The sequence below is a fragment of the Mastacembelus armatus genome, chromosome 12 (genome assembly GCF_900324485.2).
Source record: "Mastacembelus armatus chromosome 12, fMasArm1.2, whole genome shotgun sequence".
NCBI classification, from domain to species: domain Eukaryota; kingdom Metazoa; phylum Chordata; class Actinopteri; order Synbranchiformes; family Mastacembelidae; genus Mastacembelus; species Mastacembelus armatus.
The window spans coordinates 21,006,804-21,021,179 of NC_046644.1; the positions used below are offsets into that span (position 1 = coordinate 21,006,804).

The following is a 14,376-nucleotide window of genomic DNA, read 5'->3' on the forward strand; positions in this document are numbered from 1 at the left end:
GCTCTTATTTTCACAGTGAAGAGGACGTGATGTGATGTCACTTCCTTTGTGTGTCCCTGTCTCCCCCCTCGCTCTCAGGTGATGGACACTCAGAAGGTAAGAAGAAGACACTCACTGATCGATCAGTGATCAGTAACGTGATCGGTGAGGGCTCGACACGCAGACGACCTTGTGCAGAGCCAGGGAGACGGTTAGCCACCGGCTAGCCGCTCGCAGCCTCCGTCTCTGGACCTGTCCGCTCTCTCCGGTCGCGGCAGCGTCACTATGAATAAGAGACTTAGGGCAGGACTCGATGAGTCAACTCCATTTTTTTTTTGCGGGAGCGATATCAATAAGATGTGGGCGGAGTCACAGGTGGGTGAGTGAACACAGGTGCATCTAGTGTGCGATTGAGGGACAATGACAGGTTGGCAGCTTTGGGACCGGACGGTGTCGACGGGGACGGGACGGTAGGCTTTGTGGGTCTGGATCAGGAAGAGAGGCTGGATCCCTGCTGCGGGATTAGTAGAGAGCATTAGCCGTTACCTGTCCTTTGGCGACGGGTTGTATCGGACTGTTGCCGCCGCGTCTCTATATTGTAAGAAATAGATTTGTGTATTTTTGGTTTAGTTGTGCTTGAAAGGGGAGCAGGCCGGGCAGGTGGTGGTGCTGTGTGGAGGACTGACTCACGTTGGTCGATTTATTTTAATGATGAATTCTCAGCAGGCAATTAAAACGTTTTTTTGTTTATCTCGTGTTGTTTCCTGTGATTATGGGAGGCTCTTGTTGTGAAAGGCAGCGTTTTCCTGCCTAGTGTATTCAGACTCACTCTTGTATTGATCTGCAGGTTAAACATTAAACATGGATCTGATATTTGTTTATATTTGGGTAACCCCATTGATGAATAAAGAGGCTACTGGGTACAGGCCTCGGAGCCCCTAGACCAGAGAACTGTTAAAACAAATAACTGCAGATTGACAAAACATGGATGCAAAACTATACGAAATGACTACAAAGAAACCAAGAACACCCACACAGACATAAAAGAATGACAGAAATGTCCAAAACAACCAAATGAAATGGAAACAAGTAAACTAAATGGGAAATTACTGTGAAGGAATAAAATTAATAAACTGACATAAAACAGACACAACCACAAGAAAACACAAAGTGTGTGTAAGTCATGCTGTTTTTCAGTCTGTTAATTGGGGCCCATTGTCTCCTAATCCAACAGTGGGAAACCCCACAAACTACAAATGAAGGTGTGGGGGTGAAATGAGAGAAATATTATTTAGGATTAAGTGATAGCTCAGTACATTGGTTCCAAGTGTTAGAGCTTGAACGACCAGGTGAATCCAGAGGTTGACGAGCTGGTCATCTGAAGCTCATGTTTCTTTTCAATTTGAAGGTGATTTAAATGACAAAGACAAGTGTGCAGGTGATGTAGATCATTGCTGGATTGTTTGATGAACAGAGATGTGACAGACAATGTAGTTATTTGCTGGGTTAGGGTAATGGAGTTTAGTTTAGAGAGGAGGTTTATCTGTAGACTGGATTTTTTCACTTGCCCAGTCTCTCTCTCCTTCAACAGACACTGTAAAACTGCAAAGTTGAAGTAGAAATCTGTTATCAAAAATGTGCTTGTGTTTTGGGTTTTTTTTTTTTTTTTTTTGTGGTAAACAGGAAGCTCTGCACAGGATCATCACCACATTAGCCAATAAGAATGAAGAGCTCCAAATCTTCCTTGAAACATTGGACAATACATTGACAGGATTACAGGTCAGTAGCTCATTGGAAGGTAGGGGTTTATAGAGGTGTAAATCAATATTTAAAATAATAAAAAATAAAGCAAAATTTGTTCAATCAGGAGGAATCATGTAAGGTGATGTCAGGTTTGGATGTGGAGCTTGAGCAGCTAAGTGCTGTCTTGGAGGAGAAGAGGGCGGAGCTCCGTGATGCCATCAAACAGGAGAAGCAGAGGAAGGAGGTGGAGCTCCAGGTGGAAAAATAATTTGTTTTTGTTCAATTAGTTTTTGCTTCTTGCAATTACCTTATTTATGCTTTCCATTTTGTGACTACATTTTATTTTTTTTCTCACACAGGTATATAATGTTCTTTATTTTATGTTCTCTGTTATTTTATAGTGCAATATGTATGCAGTTTTTCCTAGAGAAGCTTTCTGGCTTTGAGAAATTAATTTCTGAACATATTCCAAAACCTACAAAATGTCACCATTTTTAGAAGAGTTTGTGCCCTGGATTTTCATTTCCTTTTTGTTTTCTGATATTTAAAAACAATATTTTTGTAGAAGCAACTGTCAGAAGGCAAGTTTGCTCTGCTGTCATGTGAAGAACTGCTGGAGTTTGCAAATCAAACATTGACTATCACCAACGAAGAAGAATTCCTGAAGGTACGATGTAAGCATGATGAAAAAATTATCTGTAAAGAAACAAGTTATTGTAATGTAACAGCAGTATTTATAATTTATTGCATTTTTAATCAGTTATAAACAAAACCAGGGATGCAGCAAACAACAATTTAAATAATAGATTAATGTGCTGATTATTTCTTTCGTTAAATGATAGATCTATTGTAAAAACTCTTTTCATGTTTCGTTTAAAATTCGAACTAATCTCCAACACTTTTGCTTTAGCTATTCAAACCCTGATATTAATATACATCATTACAATGTACATAACTGTAGTTAGTCATATACTGTACCCTGAATGGTTGAACTTGCATATATGATATATTGCCATGTGAATATGGATGTAAGCATTTAACTTATTTATTTTACAGGCTGCAAAACAAATCAAAGAAAGGTATGTTTGAATTATAACACCATATGAACATATTTTTTATTGACTTTAGTTTCTGTTTAATCTCACTTTTTATGTTCTGATTTGGTAAAATATAATTTCAATTTTTTTAATTATGTCTTTTCTACTTTTTTAAAGTATCTTGAGTTATCAGTCAGCTTTTTTTCAACTCATAATTTGTTGTAATTAATTTATTGTTGATTGTTCTGAACACATTTAATTTCATAAAAATCAATCATAAATAGATGACTTCCCTGAAATAATTTTTGTAAAACAGATTAAGCCCCTCCCCCCAACACTAATGCTTAAACTCTGCCTCATACACTAACCCTAACTCCGTCCTCCATCCTCATCACACGGGGGGCTCGTTCCAACCTGTTACCAGGGTAACGATGGCTCCAGCTTTTCGGCTTACAACTCGCCCGGCGGTGTCAGAGAACATGTCGCAGTTTACAGTGGACTTCAGTACGGAAAAGGAAGGGCTTCAACGACTCCATTTTCTTCCGGGTTAGTCATCCAGGAATTTATGTTAATCTCCAGGTTTTCCAGAAATATATTTCACTTCAGATTGGTCACATCTACATTTCAGCTTCAGGTTTTACAGCCATGAAGAAATGCTTTACTTTTTTTAGCTTCCTGTATATGTGTGTCATAGTTTCATCAGTATATCTTTTTATTGATCATTACTTTTCGGTTTTACTTTGTCCTTTGTTTTTTTCGTTTGTTTTCTTGTCTGTCTTTAGTGCTATTTTTATCGTCTTAACTACTTTTTATAGGTTTTTACCCTTTATTTGTTTTTTTACAGTAAGTTTTTCTGACATTTTCAGTCCATACATAAGTTGTTTTGACAGTGTATTTTTTATAGTGCCCAGAGCTCCAGAGGTCGATGTCTCCAACTGCGTCATCTGTGACAACAAAGTCACAGTTGTGTGGCGACCGGCCAGTCAGACTGACAGCAATGGCATCAGCAGACCAATCGAACACTATGAACTTGAATACCAGAAAACAAATTGTCACACCTTGCTGAGAGCTGCAGGAGGTGAATGCTGGGAAAAAATCTGTGATATCACAGAGACTCAGGTCACTATCTCAGGTAAGAGGTCAGAGGTCACTAGTGAGAGATCAAGTGTGTTAAGGAGAATCTGATTTCTGTTTGTTTTCAGGTCTGAAGTTTGACTCTCGCTTCGTTGTTGTTAGAGTTCGAGCAAAAAACAAAATGGCTGCTGGAGAGTTCTCTGAGCCTGTCGCCCTGGAAACGAGAGGTGAATGGATGGACGAATGGATGACTGGACATTGTTTTTGAGGGAGGGAGCAGTGTGAAGCAGAAAGTGATAGGTGTCAATCTGTGAAATACAAAAAAAAATATGAAAGACTCAGAAGTTACTTTAGTTGCAGGCCTAAATGGAATAATTAATTGGTCCTTCATCAAGTCCAGTCCTATTTTATTTACATAGCCCAGTATGACGAATCGTACAACTGCCATATCAAGTTCTGTACAGCAAACATAAAGTAGGTGTCCATAAGTTAAGATGTCCCTTTATTAGTCCCTCAGTGGGGAAATTCCAAAAATCAGAAAGTGTACTAAATCAGCATAATACAGAAGATATTTCAAATTTGGACATGTTGAATCATGAAAATTGTTTATTATGAATCTACACCAATCAGCTCCAACATCAAAACCCGTAGGAGGTGAAGTCAGTGATACTAATGAGCTAGTTACAGTCACACCTGTCACATGGTGAGATATATCAGTGTGTGTATTTTACCTGGGGAAGAGGAGGGAATTACTATGTCTTCAGGCATTTTTGTGATAGTTTACATGAACATGTAACACCTTGATATGAAGGAGAGGTCCAGAATCAGGTCCTGAGCAGGTAACTCAAATGCATGTGAGAACAGGGAGGAGAAAGGATATGCACGCAGCTTGGACACTTGTGGTCGAGGGAATCTTAGTTTTCTTCTTTTTATGTTGCAGCGTATAACTTTGGCTTTGATGCATCAACAGCTCACACTGAGCTGAAAGTTCAGGGAGACATGGTGATCTGGGAACCTCAGGGGGCCAAAAGTCATGACCCCCGAATCAGAGGGAAGGAGGGTAAAAGCAGGTCAGTAAACGTCAGTGTTGTCTTCAGGTTTCAGTTCTTTAATCCTTATTTCTGCCATTCAATCAGTATTTATATTCTTTAATACTCTTCTTAGTTTCAGTTTTGCAAGACATGGTTCATATTAGCAGACACTTCTTGTGAATAACAGACTGAAAATGCTCAGATGTTGCTTACAAATGAGAGCAGCCTTAAACAAACACAGCTTCAATATGTTTCCAGTGCATGCACTCCAGGTTTGTAACTCAGACTATCTTGGGTTTTGTCATTAGTTGAGGTCTGCACTTACTTTCTCAACCTACACTGTGAATATTGAAATGTGTTCAGTATGAACAAGAAATTTTAGTTACAACCAACTGTGGCTTTGTGTTCATAATTGAAATATAAATCTGACTCCGTTGAAAAATATTCCCAAGTGCTGGTAGTCAACAGGATTTATGAACTTTTCTTGCAGCTATACATGTGGAACAAGATTTAAGTTTGTCTTTGTTTTAAGATTGAGGTACTTATTACTACCTTGGGATGCTTCTTGCTTTTAGACAAAACAGGGGTCAGAAACATACAGTTAAGGCCTATCTGTTGCTGTGCAAGTTTTTAAATATGTAGTCTGTAGCAGGAAACTGTACAAAATATCTCAGCAGTAGACGACCTTGTCGGTGGGTGGTTCGGATTTGTACAAATTAGGACACTGAGTGGTTACATCTTAAATATTTAAAATATTTATTTTAATCTTCAGTTGTTTCTCTGTTGCTGTTTGAGTTTGTGTGTTTTGACCTTTTTTGTCCCTCTTCAGTCTCCATACTGCGTCCTCTCCAACTCAGGTAGAAACAGTCACTGCTGAATGGTTGTTTAGCAATTGCTATGTCACCACTCACTTTCATCTGCCATCTCTTGCTTCATGCAGCCAATCACATGACGGCTGACATCCCACCAGGGTTTTTTTGACAGTTATCAGTAGTCTTCACGTCTGCATTTTTGGACTGTACAGCTTTTAACTGTTTTTGTTTTTATTATTAAATGTATACTCTTATTTAATAAGATCATAAGAGTTAAAATTTGTTTAAAACTATTTTACTTGCAAACTTTATACCAGTAAATTTGTTGTGAATATGCGTCATTAACTTTAACACAGAAATTATGTTAATAGTAATGGAACTGCCTTATAAATCACGTACATTTTTATTTTGTTTTATTCATATTTTTTTCTGTGCTGCATTGATGTCGCTGTGACACAACCTCATTGAATTTCATGTCACTGCTTTTTTTTTGCTCTGAGAAAGCTTAGACTGCTTTTAAGGCTTTAACCTGTGACAGGTTTTTTTTTTTGTTGTTGTTGTTTTTGTTTTTTTTTTTAAATTAGCAGCAGAAGTGCGACACCCTCTCCCAGTAAGAGGGCAGGAAGCCGAGGTGGCCGTGACCGATTTGCTGGAGAGTCATATACAGTACTTGGTATGACTGCACTAATGCTGCCAGTGAATGTTAAAATAACACTACAATTTATTCATATAATTATTAGAGCCCGATAAATCATTTTGCCTTTTTCATTGGCCGATATGAGCCTATTGCAGATATATCAGTATCTGCAAATATGCCGCCGATATTAACGTTTTTTAATGTGCATTTAAAATATATATACAGTATCTGACAGAAGTGAGTACACCCCTCACATTTTTGTAAATAATTTATTAAATCTTTTCATGTGACAACACTGAAGAAATGACACTTTGCTACAATGTAAAGTAGTGAGTGTGCAGCTTGTCTAACAGTATAAATTTGCTGTCCCCTCAAAATAACTCAACACACAGCCATTAATGTCTAAACCTCTGGCAACAAAAGTGAGTACACCCCTAAGTGAAAATGTCCAAATTGGGCCCAAAGTGTCAATATTTTGTGTGACCACCATTATTTTCCAGCACTGCCATAACCCTCTTGGGCATGGAGTTCACCAGAGCTTCACAGGTTGCCACTGGAATCCATCACAGAGCTGGTGGATGTTAGAGACCTTGCGCTCCTCCACCTTTCGTTTGAGGATGCCCCACAGATGCTCAATAGGGTTTAGGTCTGGAGACATGCTTGGCCAGTCCATCACCTTTACCTTCAGCTTCTTTAGCAAGGCAGTGGTCATCTTGGAGGTGTGTTTTGGATCGTTACCATGCTGGAATACTGCCCTGTGGCCCAGTCTCCGAAGGGAGGGGATCATGCTGTGCTTCAGTATGTCACAGTACATGTTGGCATTCATGGTTCCCTCAATGAACTGTAGCTCCCCAGTGCCGGCAGCACTCATGCGGCCCCAGACCATGACACTCCCAGCACCATGCTTGACTGTAGGCAAGACACACTTGTCTTTGTACTCCTCACCTGGTTGTCGCCAGACACGCTTGACACCATCTGAACCAAATAAGTTTACCTTGGTCTCATCAGACCACAGGACACGGTTCCAGTAATCCATGTCCTTAGTCTGCTTGTCTTCAGCAAACTGTTTGCGGGCTTTCTTGTGCATCATCTTTAGAAGAGGCTTCCTTCTGGGACGACAGTTTTGCAGACCAATTTGATGCAGTGTGTGGCCTATGGTCTGAGCACTGACAGGCTGACCCCCCACCCCTTGAACCTCTGCAGCAATGCTGGCAGCACTCATACGTCTATTTCCCAAAGACAACCTCTGGATATGACGCTGAGCACGTGCACTCAACTTCTTTGGTCGACCATGGCGAGGCCTGTTCTCAGTGGAACCTGTCCTGTTAAACCGCTGTGTGGTCTTGGCCACCGTGCTGCAGCTCAGTTTCTGGGTCTTGGCAATCTTCTTATAGCCTAGGCCATCTTTATATAGAGCAACAATTCTTTTTTTCAGATCCTCTGAGAGTTCTTTGCCATGAGGTGCCATGTTGAACTTCCAGTGACCAGTATGAGAGACTGAGAGCAATAACACCAAATTTAACACACCTGCTCCCCATTCACACCTGAGACCTTGTAACACTAACGAGTCACATGACACAGGGGAGGGTAAATGGACATTTTCACTTAGGGGTGTACTCACTTTTGTTGCCAGCGGTTTAGACATTAATGGCTGTGTGTTGAGTTATATTGAGGGGACAGCAAATTTACAGTTATACAAGCTGTACACTCACTACTTTACATTGTAGCAAAGTGTCATTTCTTCAGTCTTGTCACATGAAAAGATATAATAAACTACTACTAATAATAAATACTGTTTATGTATACTGTATTCTATATAGAGTACCAGTGAAAAGTTTGGACACACGAATTGAAATGCCGTTGCCTGTGCAAGTTTATCCAAACTTTTGACTGGTACTGTACTATAATATCGGCCGATATATTGATGTCCTACTTTTTCCTGCCCTTCCCACTGCTGCTTACAGGGATCAGGTGTAATGCCCCCTGATAGAAATAATTTTTCTCACTGTTATCTACAGAAAACATGACATTGTCTTCATTGAGGCCAAAAGACTTCCTTGTATTAAGGTTATGAATCCACCACACCTCACCGTGTAACGGAGGATTTACAACATCAGAGTTTTACTTCCTTCGTTAAGAAGAATTACTGATTCCTGTTAGCACAGGCTTTTATTTTCACTTTTATAGAAGATCTCATAAACAGTAGATGTTTATTTTAAAGTTTACAACACAAATATTATTTTGAATTTGTATACACCAGAAAAAAATCCAATATTTTTTTACTTTTACCAATTTTGGAATATTTGTTCTTTGGCCTCCTAGGTGACCAGGAGATGATCGGTGGCTGTCACTACTGGGAGCTCCGCCCAATGGCTGACTGGAAGTCCTTCAGTGTAGGCGTGGCCTATCGAGCCAGCCTGGGTCGTTTTGACCAATTAGGGAAGAGTGCTGGTTCGTGGTGTCTTCATGCCAGCCAATGGCTACAGAGCTCCCTCGCTATAAAGCACAACAACCGAGCGAAGCCGCTGGATTGGTTGCTGCCTCAGCGAATTGGAATCTACTGTGACTATGACAATGGTAGAAGAAAATGTTGCACCTTACTCCAGTGTGTTCACCTGAAAGTAGTAAAACAGTTTGCCACAGTATTTACTCTCCATGACTCATGGATTGTTGTACTGTGCTGTACTGTGTTTTGGTAGAAGCATGTTTCGGAAACTCAAACATCATGGCAGGTGCTGCCCGTATTTGACTGATCTGATACCATCTCAGATGAGGGTGCAGTGGGGGGTAGACAAAGTGAATTGGTATCTTCTATCTTCTGATTGGCTGAAGGTGAACACTGCTGATCCAGGTAATCAGCAGTGGGCAGGGGAGTGACAGTTGCAAACAGCAGTGGCCTTTGAGGATCATGGGTTAGCCCCTTTTTACATACACAGTAATGACATACATCTGTGTTTCTGCGGTCATGTGAACACGTTGTTTGTAGCAGTTTAAATGCTCTTTGTTTTAAATGTTGAATGATTGTTTATCCTGTTAGGTAATGTTTTGATGTTCTGTAAAAATTTTCTTTTTTAAACACTTCTCATTTAACTACTTTGAGGTTTGCAAATCACGGACTAACTTTTTCTAGTGTGTCTACTCACGTTTCAGCTGCTTTTGTTTCTGCAAGTTTAACTGCTTTCAGCATTTACACTGACAGTTTTCAACTCATCCAACAGAACATCAGCTGAAATGTCATGTTTTTAAGGTTACATCTCAACAAAAGTCGATTCTCACCAGCGTTTTTTATTTTCACTTGAGCTTTCTGTCAGTTTGTCAGCATCATCTCATCTGATGTTTCCCTTTGTGTTTCAGGTGATTTGTTATTTTTTGACGTTGACAGACTTCATCTTCTTCACTCCTTCAAAACAAAGTTCAGCCAGCCACTCCTTCCTGCTTTCACTGTGAGTACTGCAGTAATACTGCATCTCAAACTACACTGTCTGTCTTCACTGTGATTTAGAATAAGTTCATTTAGTTTTTTTATTATATAAGAAATTTTGATGGAGCTGGAACACTTGCACTAGAGTTTTTTTTTTTTTTTTTTAAAGCTTTTGAATTTCAAGTACAAATTAATTTTCTTAAACATTACAGCATGATTATGAAATCATGATCTAAAGTAAAAAAAAGTTTTAGTCATATACTTCTGAGGTTAATGTATGTTTGGAATAGAGCTGCATGAATATTTTTAATCTGTTCATCTCTGGTATTTGTGCAGTATGGTAGTTGCACTATTACTAGTCATAACTGTATAAAAACTATATGTTGCAGGTTTGGTGTGGTGGTATTTCCATAACAACAGGTCTGCAGGTGCCCAGCTTCGTGGGAAATTTCCTCTCCACCAACCGTAGTCTGTGCAACCTGTTGCAGTAAATTTACTTTTAACTGGTTTTTATTTTCAATCACTATCAAAAATGTAATTCATGTTATGTATATTTCTAGTGATCAACGTAGGAGTTCAGGAGCGTGTAAATAAATAAATAAATAAATATATATATATATATATATATATATGTGTGTGTGTGTGTGTATGTATGTATATATGTGTATATATATGTATATATATATATATATATATATATATATATATATATGCATACTTCCCTTTAAATGGAACAGTGATGCCAATTCCTTTATTTTTGCTGTAGACTGAAAACATTTGGATTTAACATCAAAAGATGAATATGAGATCAACATTTCAGCTTTTATTTCCAGGTGTTTACATCTGCATCTGATACACAGCATATTTAGAATATTGCATTATTTGTAACAGAACACCAATTTTTGGAGAGAAAAAGTATTGGAACAGATACACTTCAAATAGATTAAAGTGTATAAGACTTAAGATTTTGTTGCAAATCCTTTGCTCGGTCTCTGTACTTTTTGGCAAATATCAGCCTGGCCTTCCTATTCTTCTTGCTAATGAGTGGTTTGCATCTTCTGGTGTAGCCTTTATACTTTTGTTCTGCAAACAGTACAGTGTGATACCTTCTCTACTGCCCTCTGGAGGTTGTTGCTGATGTAGCTAACAGTTGTTTTAGGGTCTTTACATCTCTGTGTTTCTGTCGTCAACTGTTGCTGCCTTGGTCTGCCCGTTCAAAGTCTGTTACTTAGTATACCAATGGTTTCTTTTTTTTTTCAGGACCTTCCAAATGGTTGTACTGACTATGGCCAATGATTGTGCGATGGCTCTGATTGATTTTCCAGCTTCTCTCAGCTTCATAATTGCTTGTTTTTCACCTTTGGACAGCTATGTGGTTTTCATGTTGTTTACACTTCTAACTACAAAAACAGTCTGCACAGGCAAAACCCAGATCTGAAACTGAGTGTAGACATTCACTTAATAGGACACACCTGGGCAACAAAACACACTTGTCTGTCACATGTTCCAATACTTTGGCTCACATGAAAAATGGTTCAGTTCAAACAAATAATGCAATCTTCTAAGTTGTGTATCAGATCCACATGTAATTACCTGGAAATAAAAACAGAAATGTTGATCTCTTGGGGTCCCAAGGGTCTCATATTGATGTCAAACCCAAATGTTTTCAGTCTACAGCAAACATAAAGGAATTGACCTCACTGTTCCAATACTTTTGGAGGGGAGTGTATTTGCATATGAAGCTATAGTGTCATTTGAATGCTTGTATGGGTCTTTTATTGACTTTAACAGTAATTGTTAGTAGCAGGCTTTTATTTTGAAGGTTTAAAATATGAAATGGCAGCACACACCCCCAAAGCTACTTCATGTCCAACAGCCTTTAAATCGCTATAGTTTAGAGTTTTTGTATCTGGCTTATATATTATACCTAACTTTGTTTCTTTCACTCTTTCTAACCTCCCCTTTTTCTCAGAGCCATCTCAGATTGAGGTGCGTCTCCTGCTGGCCTACAGCTCCTCCTCAGCCTCCTTCTCCACCTGCTAAATTTCCAGGTTGGGATGGAACGACAGGATCCCACCATCAGAGACCTCCATCAAGGGAACATCCCATTCAGCAAGCCCATCAAAGTCTACATGATGCCCAACCAGGCCAGCGATGTGTACTGCCACTTCCCACAACAAAGGAGACTTTCACTCTTTTTAGTTTTCACCCACATGACTCTACTGGGTTGTTTTTCTGTGATTAGGACACAAACAGGATGGTACTTCATTATCATTATATTGAAGTTAATGTTAAATGTGTGAGTGCTAGGGCTGCAACATCCACTACTACTGATTAATAAAACAGTTGGCAAGAAATGTATTTATTGATTAGTTGGATCTAGTGATGCAGCTGTTTGCGACAGCACATAGTACCACATTGAATAACTGCAGAGATGAAAATGGCAGAAGTGGAGAAGAGTGAAAGTCACGTTTTCCATAATTCAACAATTTTTACAGTGTTGTGTGGACAGTGGTGGTGTCCTCTTGTTCTAGTTGTTCTGTTATGTGTTCAGATAATCAGTCATCCAGTATGTTTATTGTTCTCAATCCAATTGCTTGTTCATCTCACTGAGCAGACAGACTTCTGTTTTATCTGATGTCAGTCCAAACTGACTGTAAGACATGGACATGAGATCTATGTCAGAATTAATCTCATCGTTTTATAGGCTTTACATCTATATTTCAATCAATTAACTTCAATTGATTGAAGTATAATATGCCATACACACCCACACACCGCTGTTCTGATGACTGATGCAGTTCTGAGTCAATGTGGATTAAATGTTTCTGTTGTCACATATAAACTCTTGACAATATCATGAGAATCATGTTCAGAGATAGTTGGAGTTGTTTGTAACACATGCAGCCACAGTGGGAGATTGTCCAAGTGAGATGCTTGCATGTACCACACTCATTTACAGTTTATATTTTGACAATAAAATAAAACATAATTAACTGATTGATTACTAAAATAGCTGTTTGTTGCAGCCCTAGTGAGTACATATTTATAACAATTAACCAAAATTCAAAACCCTGTAAAAGAGGCAATGACATTTGATTTTTCCTCAAAACATAAATTTCTAAAGTTTGAGTGAACAGATAGCATATGTTAAAATAAGTTATTGTTAAAGAATTTTGTTTAATCCATGTACATTAGCAGAAATGTATGCTAAAAATGATTCTTTTCTATAGTCATGAGCTTTGGGTCATGACCGAAAGGACAAGATCTTGGATACAAGCGGCTGAAATGAGCTTCCTTCGCACGGTGGCCGAGCGCGCCCTTAGAGATACGGGGAGGAGCTCGGTCACCCAGGAGGAGCTCGGAGTAGAGCCGCTGCTCCTCCACATCGAGAGGAGCCAGTTCTGTTTCAGATGCCTCTTGGGCGCTTCCCTGGGGAGGTGATCTGGGCATGTCCCACTGGGGGGAGGCCCCCGGGAAGACCCAGGACATGCTGGAGGGACTATGTCTCCCAGCTGGCCTGGGAACAACTTGGTTTCCCTCCAGAAGAGCTGGAGGAAGTGTCCAGGGAAAAGGAAGTCTGGGCATCCCTTGCTTAGGCTGCTGCCCCTGCGACCCGGCCCCAGATAAGTGGAAGAAGATAGATGGATGGTTCTTTCATTTATTATCCTATGGGGGGTGTTTCTTTGTAATTTATGTTTGAAGGAGGCTATGTTTAATGAAACTGTGTTACTTGTTTTATTTTAAGATTTCTTTTGGATAAACTATTAGCTGTGCAATAGATGTAGAGTTTGAATGCCATATTGGCAAATGTTTACTGTGCATTACAGTGGGAGACAAACATTCATGTCAATGTTGAAAATAATAGTCTCAGTACTGCACTTAATTCATTAGTAGATTCAAGTGTTTTCTCCCAAATATAAATAAACCCACCCACTATTTTAATCACACCCTTGATCTTGTTCTGACATATGTTATTGAAACTTTTAATAGTATTTCCTCAAAATCCTTTGTCTCACCATACTTTAAAAACTTTTGAATTTAAAATAATGGATCATGCAGCATTTGGAAGAAAATTCCACTACAATATATTTTTGTCTTACGACACTGTAAATAAATTTAAGAAAATGATTCAATCTTCGTCACAATTCATATCCTGGCTTCCTGTTTGGGAGTTTTATTTTTGGGTGATTCCCTGTTTGTTTGTTTTCTTTGCGTTTTAGTCCCTGATAGTTTTATGTTCATTACTGTGATTGCTTTCACCTGCCTTTGCTCTTGTACCCGGGTTTCTCCTTTCCTTTGTCTTTCTCCCTCTGTGTGTCTCTATGTGTTTCCTGGGCAATTATGAGATGAGCCACACCTGATGATTATGAGGCATCAGGTGGATCAGGCATTTAAGACAGCTATCCAGCTGACCTAGTTGCTGGATTGTGTTGCTATGACACTGCTATAGTGTGTGGATCAGTTATCTCAAATGCTCTATGACGGACTGAGCTCTGCTGAGTTCTCTGAATTCTGATTGCAATAGATTGGGAGGGGTGAGTGACTTGCTTTTCCTGGTGGCTCCATTGAGGCAGGACCTCCAGCGTGCGTTGGGGCGGTTTGCAACCGAGTGTGAAGTGGCTGGGATGAGAATCAGCAC

General features: G+C 39.3%; 1 protein-coding gene across 2 annotated transcripts; it reads left to right on the top strand.

Moving 5' to 3' along the window:
* The first annotated feature begins 52 nt into the window (after window positions 1-52).
* Window positions 53-13,718, top strand: LOC113124542 (FSD1-like protein). Of its 2 annotated transcripts, none has more exons than XM_026297506.1 (14): window positions 53-96; window positions 1,663-1,758; window positions 1,847-1,978; window positions 2,288-2,389; window positions 2,779-2,801; window positions 3,184-3,305; window positions 3,664-3,891; window positions 3,962-4,060; window positions 4,774-4,903; window positions 6,261-6,349; window positions 8,636-8,890; window positions 9,668-9,756; window positions 10,124-10,221; window positions 11,707-13,718. In XM_026297506.1, the coding sequence occupies exons 1-14, from the start codon at window positions 82-84 to the stop codon at window positions 11,720-11,722; spliced, it is 1,494 nt and encodes a 497-aa protein (XP_026153291.1). In that variant the 5' UTR covers window positions 53-81; the 3' UTR covers window positions 11,723-13,718. The 2 variants fall into 2 exon arrangements, with proteins under 2 accessions (XP_026153291.1, XP_026153290.1); XM_026297505.1 differs by lacking the exon at window positions 53-96 and adding an exon at window positions 313-354.
* The last annotated feature ends 658 nt before the right edge of the window (window positions 13,719-14,376 follow it).

Bases quoted from the DNA above. Each gene is read 5' to 3' on its own strand.
- LOC113124542 (XM_026297505.1), top strand. The intron at 2,390-2,778 runs GTACGATGTAAG...TTTATTTTACAG, and splicing joins ACGAAGAAGAATTCCTGAAG to GCTGCAAAACAAATCAAAGA. The intron at 4,904-6,260 runs GTCAGTAAACGT...TTTTTAAATTAG, and splicing joins GGGAAGGAGGGTAAAAGCAG to CAGCAGAAGTGCGACACCCT.